Below are 9,127 nucleotides of genomic sequence, written 5' to 3'. Positions count from 1 at the left end.
TTTCTTTCACATGTTAATTTTACGATTTTTATCTCTCATTTTCAAAATTTTGTCGACGGAAAAGATTGGTAGCAATCCTTTCTCCTGTTATTTTCTTACTTGGACCACTTTCCTTTTTTGGAAAGTTATTCCAGGCCATTAAATTAAGGGTTTCTTGGAAGTAATGAATATACTATTATTTAAGACATTATTGTGTTTTATGTGGCCACAAGCCAATATTCTTAAACATTAAACATTTTTATTTACAGTATTACTGATAAAAAAAATCTCGAAGTAGTAACTACAAGACTTGAACTCTAAACCTTAAGCATACATATACATTTCTTTACCAGTAAGCTATTAATATATTTTGATATTTTTTTCTTTCTATTTTAATTTTATTAATTTTAATTCGATATTGAATCTCGTAATTCCAATTTTGTTGTCACTCATAATGTGGTTTGTTGCCTAAGGCTATATATGATTGTGTAAACTACATAACACTCGCTGCTCAATGATGTTTAGATATTTAAAAATATGATACACGTATAGTATTAAGTTTTTCTAAGTTTTAAGACAAATTAAATATATTTATATGGTCGTATACGATTAGTTTGAGCATAAATTAAAAATATGATACACGTATAGTATATAATCCTGAGATGAGAAGGGGTGAACGAGCGTTGCGTTAACGAGCTTTGTGATATTATATAATCATAAGATATGCATTACAAAAGGTAAATTATCATTCAATAGTAATAACAAAAATTGGCTTCGGTATGAGATACCTAGCTTGATTAGGCTCCAAACCCTTTAAAACAGTATGTTTCATTTGTAGTTTTTAAACAGTGGGACCATTATTTTACCTTCTCGTCCAGGGCATGAAAAACCCTTGGACCGACTCTGCCGAATAATTTTTACATGTTATTAATTAAATTATAAACTTTTGTTCGCGTAAACAAAAATGAGACAGCGATATATCAATCCAACATTGCCGAAATTATTGAAACAAAACTTTACATTTATGATAGTACTTGGAAATACGATTGTAACTTTATAAGTTTATAAAATCAAAAATAGAATTATATTAAAGTGATCTAATAGAGTGACGATATTTAAATACAAAATCAACACAACAATATCAGTATTCATATGAGAAATATTAGTTCGCTATCGTAGAAAAAAATAAAGACTAAAAAACAGTTACGAAATGTTAGTAGCAGTTACATAAAAAATATGTTACTGATTGGTACCTAAAAATTAAAATACGTATTTTGAGACATGTATTTTTAGATGTTTGATGCACAATTTTTAGTTATTATTCTACTGTTAAAAGAAATGTAACACATTATAGTTTAAGTTACTATTACAATATGAAAGATAATTTTGTATGAAATTTATTTATCTGTTATTTAATACTCAGTACAAAGTATTGGCAAGATTTTGATTCATGAGTGATTTAGTTTTTGTGCACTATTAAAGGAAACTCTATGTACATCGTATTAGATGAACAACTTTATGTATTATGGCCTCTTGAGGCGTAACACAACTGGTTTTGAGTGGTACACTTGGATAAGGAAAATTTGAATCTGATAACTATAATATGGAGTTACAATTTTTGGGGATTAAGCTCATTGTTGACATTGAGTTTTTGAGCTAATTATTTTAACAGACAGCTATATACTTGATTTGCCTACTCACATACTCTTGGGGGAGGTCGAGGTCGAGGTCGCAGACTCGCAGGTTACAAAACCTTTTTGCATAGATCTTTAGGTATTATGTCTTTTTAGTGCTTAAATTGCATTTTTACAAACTATAGGGGTTTTTTTTGTACATATATTAAAGTACCTAGTTAATTTTCACTTTTACACCCCCCCCTCTACGCGTTATAAGAGAGAACCCGTTCTCCTCTTGCATATTCCACATCTGTCCGCCAGTCATGGAAGGAGCGGTACAGGTGGAAGAGCTAACCTCCGGCGCCAGCGGCCGTATCATCCCCGTCTTCAAGAACGTTCGCCGATCGGTGTTTTCCTCGGCTTCCATCCGCCGTGCAGTAATCTTCTTCCAATCGATCGTCCTGTGGTTCATTTTTCATCTCCGTCGGTGTCGACAACACCATCACCGTCCTCCTCCTCCGTCCTCTCCTTCCTCGAAGAGGAAATTCTCTTTTAGAAGGAGAGAACTCGAGGAGGATGTGCTCAGGCGAAGAGCTCTCGCTGAGGAAATTCAGATGGTGAAGTCGTCGGTCGATGACGACTGGTCTAGTCAGTGCCACGCCACCACGTCTCTGTTCTTTGGGACCGGACGCAACGCCTTATTTTGCCGGTCGTGGCTTCCGGTTGCTGGTGAGATTAGGTAAAGTACAAGTGTCGTAGACTTCGTTATATTGCCTAATTATTATAGAATCATCACAAATTTCATTTCGGAGCCTTATATTATGCTATTGTTAAGCGCTATATTATGATAATCTGTGTGTGTAATCAGTTGGCTTGGAAGATTTTGGCAAGCAGTGGTTAGAATTTCATTGATCTTTTTCTATTTCGATGTTCTTCGTACATGGTTATCGGTCAGTTACACAAACAAGAAATACTTAAATTCAGCATGAAAATACTATTCGAGATTTAGTATGGTAGCTTACTAGATGTTAATCGATTAACACAACTTAGGCTTATGGAAATTTGGGCATTAATTTCCACAGAAATGGTTCTAGGAGATGCTGTATGTTCTGCTTATTGGTCATCACAGGTTAGTTGTCAATTTAATTACTCGCTCTGTTCCAAAGAAATGGCCTATTTCTGCATTTTTCTTCAAGATTCAAGGCTTAACCACAAAATCACAAATAAAAAAGAGTGCATAGATTAATAGTTATTATATCTTGTAATATAAGTCATGCATGAGAGAAATATTAGGTCATATAGAGTCGACGAATGAGATGGGTTCATTAACAATTCACAGATGAAAAAGTGGCAAAAAAAACATTCGCTCCTATTTTAGATTTTGCATCTGTAGTTTTGAGATCAAAGGGTTCCACTCCAATGTTTGTAATTCGAAGTTCAATTTAATCACATCTTTCTTGAATGTTAAAACAATCTATTACTTTTGAAGTTTGAAAAAGCAATTCATTGGACCTAAAGAATTATGGTGTTCCACTCCAGCGTTTTTTTTTTATTAACCTGGATATCCAACCCGCTGTGCGAGCCGACTAATCCCAGGGCGACCAACCGCTTCGCAGGTAGCCCGGAGTCAACACATTTGAACCTTCATGGCCCCAAGAGGATTTTTATTCCTCCTTGGATTCGAACCTGGGACCTCCAGGCACTTTTGACCTCCAGCTTTTTATCGACCTATTTTTTTGACTTCGTGATTATCACGAACTGTGCCTGAAGATGTTCTCATAATCTTAATATCAGGTATTTGCACATTAGTAGATTCTAAAGTTGGATAACTCAATTAAGCAGTAAAGAATTCATTCTTTGGTGAAATATTCAGATTCTAGACTAGTAGGAATGATAGTAATTTCTCTTGTCATAATGCTTTGTAAACACATTATATTTTTATAAACTATGTCCTAGTTGACACAAACTTAAGCACTTGTTCTTTTTACTTCAGTGAAACGCATACTCAACAATTTTGCCATTTCAATAGTTTTATTGCTAATTTTGCTGCTTACCTCTTTCCAGGGGAATTTTGATCATTATACATGGACTAAATGAGCACAGGTAAGAGTGATATCCCCCCTTCATTTTTCTAACCTTATTGAAATATGGATATGGTGAGTTATTATATAATTCAAGATCATGGTGTGTATGTTATGACCACTAAATAAGCTTCTTTGTTTATTAAATAGTATATTATCATATGATTCATATTTGCAGTGGGAGATATGCTGATTTTGCAAGGCAACTCAACTCCTGTAACTTTGGGGTATATGCAATGGACTGGATAGGTAGGTATGTTTTGTTATACATGCTCTACAGGATGACTATTGGCCATTTGCCATCAAAACCGGGTTACAGCACTACTACTATTTTCATCCCCCTAGCATTTGGCACACACATTTGCTTTAAATGTGCCTGGTGTTTGAAATGTGGGATTATTTTGGAAGGATCACCTAGATACCTGTTTAGTTGTGGAAATCGATGTTGATCCTTTCTTCGTGTTAATCGTGGGTGGATTGGCCTTGGGTGAAGCTTGGTTGAGTATCTACATGTTTTGCTAAATATATCTGTCTCTAAGATAAGCACCATCACTATCAGATTATAGGAATCACTAGTCGAGGGTATCCTGAAATTACCATATCCTTCAAAAGGAATTTAAATAATCATGCTCTCATTTAGGATCAAGGGAATGTAATTGTTGAGGTTCCATTGGCCTGCTAGTGTTGGTACTTGATTTTGTGAATGTCTCCATGTCTTAGGTCATGGAGGGAGTGACGGCTTGCACGGATATGTACCTTCATTGGACCATGTTGTGGCAGATACCGTAAGTTTACTTCTGCAATTCTCATACTTTTCCCTGCAATGTAGAGTACCTTCACAACATGAAGAAAAATATAGTATTCTTATACATACATGTATACATATATTCACCATACAGACATATGTACACATATTCATACATATACATAATATTTATATATATAAATACACATATGTACTTGTTTTTGTGAGTATGAACATACATATATACAACATAATGACAAATACATGTAGAATTGGGTGCTTGAGTTTTACTTCTTTTCTTTAGCGCATGTAGTATGATGATTCTGTAACCATGTACCTTCTTTAGGGATCTTTCCTGGAGAAGATAAAGTCGGATCACCCAGGTAAACCTTGCTTTCTTTATGGGCACTCAACAGGTGGAGCTGTGGTTTTAAAGGTAAGGCTACTTGACAGTTTGTGCACCAAAACTGGTTTTTGGTTACGAAGGTTAAAGTTAACAGTCGTTTATCCAATTAGGCTGCTAGCTACCCTTATATCCAAGAACTGCTAGAGGGAATTATATTAACTTCGCCTGCACTGCGTGTTACTCCTTCACATCCCATAGTCGGTGTAAGTCTCCTATTTTAGCTTCCACTTACTTTTTTCTCACAAGTAATAAAACGATGCACTTTAAAAATTTTGACAAAATTATGTAACACCCCAAAGTCTAAAGCAATAGGCTGGCCCAATAACATCGAATCCAACTTAAAACCTTGGTGGAAGTTCTTGGTAGCCCACAACTTGAGGCTTATAAAGAGCTCACAAATCCCATTTTCTGTCCATCTAGGACAATTTTTTACAATTTACATCAAAATTGAACTAAAATTTGGAACACTACAAATCTGGTTTTACTTGATTACTTTTTGATTTATGTGTTTATGCAGGCTGTGGCTCCAATATTTTCACTTGTTGCCCCAAGATACCAGTTTAAAGGTGCCAACAAAAGAGGGATTCCAGTTTCTAGAGATCCGGCGGCTCTCGTAGCCAAATACACGGATCCGTTGGTGTACACAGGTCCAATGAGAATCCGAACGGGCCATGAGATCCTTCGGATCTCGTCTCACTTGATGCGTAGCTTTAAGTCGGTGACTGTACCCTTCTTTGTTCTTCATGGAAGTGCGGACAAAGTGACGGATCCACTTGCTTCTCAGGATCTGTACAACTCGGCAGCTTCGAAGTACAAGGACATAAAGCTGTATGATGGGTTCTTGCACGACCTCCTGTTTGAGCCCGAGCGCGAAGAAATCGCACAAGATATCATAGACTGGATGGTGAGGAAGCTAAGCTGCCATCATTCTTGAAGGTGAAATAAGTAGTAGGTAATAATTTTGATGGTCTGTTGAATGAATATTATATAGTATGCCTTGTGTATGGATTTGGATTTTCACTGCTGCTTATGATCATGTGTTTAGGAAGAAGATCCTCCCATGCATTTCTTATTTCATTAACACCAAATCAATTCAAATCTCATGATATCACTCACCTTAGAAAATGAAAATATTTATAGAGTAATGGATAGAGAGCGATTTGTATCAGCATTCGTGCTGCCAGGTTGTTGGGTAGGGGTGTAAACAAGTCGAGTCGAGTCGAGTAGGTTATTTGATCTCGGCTTGAAAAAATAAAACCATGCTCGAACTAGACTACGAGTTCGAATAACTTTTTCTAAGTAGAGCTCGAGCTTGATGCTTGTTTATGGGCTCAACCTTGCGATATATTAACTTATTTATTGACTTGAGGTTAATAATTTATCTATTCCTATTGTATAATTTATGGACATATATTCCACTCGAGAAAGTGTATATTCGAATGTCTAGGCTTGACTCGAAAAATTTCGGTAGCCATACCAATGACTTGGAGGAGATCACTCGAAAAGTATTTCGCGCGCATTTTGGTCAAGAAAGATATTCTTGGTTTTCTTGCTCCCGCTTCCTCATTTAATCAACTTTTCAAAGGAGCAGGGTCGAATATTGGTGTTATGAAGCTCGGCTCGTTAAGTTAAACGAGTTCTATTTTATGTTCAAGATCAATTTGAACTCGAAATTATTAAACTCGAGTAGCTCGTTAAAAACTCGGACTCATTCTTGGTCATGCCTCTCTGTTGATTGACGTGACGACAGTGCTGTAAAGGCAATCGATAACTTAGAGAATCCCCAATCGGTAGAAATCAGAAGTTTGGACTGGAACAATGTTGATTATCGAACATATATAATGTTCGATGTTGCAAATGGACAGTTTAAATTAAATCGGATGACATTCTGCACATCTCTACTAGATAACCTGCAAGGCAAATCAACTCCTGTAACTTTGAGGCAGGCTATGGCTCCATTATTTTCACTTGTTGCCCCAAGATACCAATTCAAAGGTGCCAACAAAAGAGGGATTCCCGTGTTTAGAGATCGAGCGGTTTCGTAGCCAAATTCACGGATCCTTTGGTGTACACGGGTCCAATGAGAATCTGAACAGGCAATGAAATCCTTCGGATCTCATCTCACTTGATGCGTAGCTTTAGGTCGGTGACTCCTTGTAACCGGCTAGGAAAATTTTGAAGTAAACAAAAAAGCTAAATCAATTTTTACTGTTTTCAAACCCTACACAATTCAAACCTTAAACATCCCTTGTTATCCCGTCATCGTCCACTCTCTATCACAACCCATCACCGTTGATGGCTCATGTCATCGATCTCTCTATTTTTTATATTTTTTTCAATTCTCCCTTCTTTTGTGAACAATTTACTCCACTAAATTGTGTAGAAAGAGGGAGAATCGAAAGATAAGAAGACATTAAAAAGACGGAGATCGATAGCAAAGGCCGACAGTGGCGAAGGGCAGTACGGAGAACGGACGACAACGGGGCAGCGAAGGTGCAACTGGAGCGATACAGTTGAAAGCAAGGTTTGAATGACATAGGCTTTGAGAACGGTACAACTGATCATAGAAGTTTCAAGATTAAATATGATACATCATTTTACATTGATAAATTATCTTTTAGCAGACTTTTGAACATGTTATATCACATGCAATTTTATTTAGTAATGACATGTCATCTTATTTGATTCCCCTTCCCCATCTCTCTCCACATATATCATATATATAATATTGATATTGATGTTGTATATACATAATAATATCCTATATAGCAACCATGTGAAGCCCCATTTTGGGACTATGTGTCCATGTGAGTCTCCTTGATTTTACTACTCTTCCATACTTTCATAACCTAAATCCAGAATTTACAGTCACATTTCCAATGAAGATGGATCAAAAGTATGAAGAAATCCAAACATACCCCTTATTTTTTTAAGATTCAATCATCTTTTAGGGTTTGATCCTGGTCTTATTCCAAAACAAGCATAATTAAGGGATTCTTATACAATACCATAAGAACCAATTAGAGTTTATGAAGATGCAGAATACGATTCAGTACCAGAATTCAACTAGTCGCAACTAGAAGCTCCTTTTCGATTCTCTTCGCCATGCCTTCTAAACCCGATCCGATATAACCACTGAAATCCTCTAATTTCCACCCTTCTACCGGATTACAACTGAACGACCACTCGATCCGGCATCCTCCGGCATTATCATCACCCTTCAATTCGATCACCTTCCACTCAGCGACGTAAAACGTGAACCCTAGGTTATTCTCCGTGATCTCATAACTCAGACTCCGTTGAACGGGATCAATCGACAGAAGTTTCTCGTGACACCAATTGACTACAGTCGTAGGCGTCTGATCGTCGCCGTTAGACGGTAATGATGATAGGGTGGAGGCACAGTACCTGACGAGACCTGGTTGACCGTAGACTCCTTCCACATGGCGGCTTGTGTCGATAGTCGGAAGCCATTTGTGGACGTTGCAGAAGTCTTCCAAGAGAGGCCATACTTGTTGTGGTGTGATACTTCTTACTTCTGCAACGACTTTGCCTTCCCATTTCGATTCTCTCCTCTCTTCAGCCATGGGAGAGAGAGCAGAGATCGTTGCATCAAACGGGAGTATAAAATTTTTTAAATAGACAATTTTTTTAGTAAACTGTGATTTTAGTCCCTGTTGTTTGTTTAGAATTGCCAATTCCCTCCTTGTGATTTTATAATCACAATTTTAGTCCCTAAAGTTTGTAAATCTTTGTCGTTTTGTCTTTGAGGCAATTTATGCGTTATCTCTGTCCCAAAATAAATGTCCATAATAAAAATGACACTCATTTTTTTGAAATACATAATCATTATATTTTTTAAATAACTAAGAGTCGTTTACCAAATGATTATCCGGATAAACTCTAAGTCACATTATCTATATTATTTTATCAGGTTTATCTTTATTATGAATTTGACTAGAAGCGTACTCGCGCAATGCAGCGAGATACATCATTATTTTAATATTTTATTCTATTATTTATCTTAGTCGATGTTATAATATGGCTTTATGTGATTTTGAGAAAGCGATAATGTTTTTATTTTTGAATAAAATATATGTTTGAAGATATCATAAAAAATTGACAAAAATATATCGATATTAATATCAAATTAACTATTTGAAATTTCTTATTTTTTGTGTAATTTTTTAATTCAATTTTTTTATAATTTAATTTATGTATAATAACGAAAAAAATTTATATTTGGTTTAATAATATATTTTTTTTTATAAAGATAATAATTATTTATTTTGTTGGAACT

At 35.9% G+C, this 9,127-nt stretch overlaps 2 protein-coding genes across 2 annotated transcripts; one reads left to right on the top strand and one right to left on the bottom strand.

Annotated features, from left to right (window-relative positions):
* Window positions 1-1,918: 1,918 nt before the first annotated feature.
* LOC112519767 (monoglyceride lipase) lies at window positions 1,919-5,878 on the top strand. The gene is made up of 7 exons (XM_025128017.1): window positions 1,919-2,334; window positions 3,660-3,698; window positions 3,855-3,925; window positions 4,397-4,461; window positions 4,768-4,857; window positions 4,938-5,030; window positions 5,345-5,878. Exons 1-7 carry the CDS (start codon window positions 1,919-1,921, stop codon window positions 5,759-5,761), a joined length of 1,191 nt encoding a protein of 396 aa, XP_024983785.1. The 3' UTR covers window positions 5,762-5,878.
* A 1,770-nt stretch (window positions 5,879-7,648) lies between these two features.
* Window positions 7,649-8,511, bottom strand: LOC112519306 (lachrymatory-factor synthase). Its single transcript, XM_025127358.1, has one exon. The coding sequence runs from the start codon at window positions 8,412-8,414 to the stop codon at window positions 7,890-7,892; it is 525 nt and encodes a 174-aa protein (XP_024983126.1). The 5' UTR covers window positions 8,415-8,511; the 3' UTR covers window positions 7,649-7,889.
* Window positions 8,512-9,127: the final 616 nt, after the last annotated feature.

Source organism: Cynara cardunculus, assembly GCF_001531365.2.
Source record: "Cynara cardunculus var. scolymus isolate 2C chromosome LG 10, CcrdV1, whole genome shotgun sequence".
Lineage (NCBI taxonomy): Eukaryota > Viridiplantae > Streptophyta > Magnoliopsida > Asterales > Asteraceae > Cynara > Cynara cardunculus.
The sequence above is the reverse complement of the archived record's forward strand: the minus strand, read 5'-3'. Positions and strand labels throughout refer to the sequence as shown.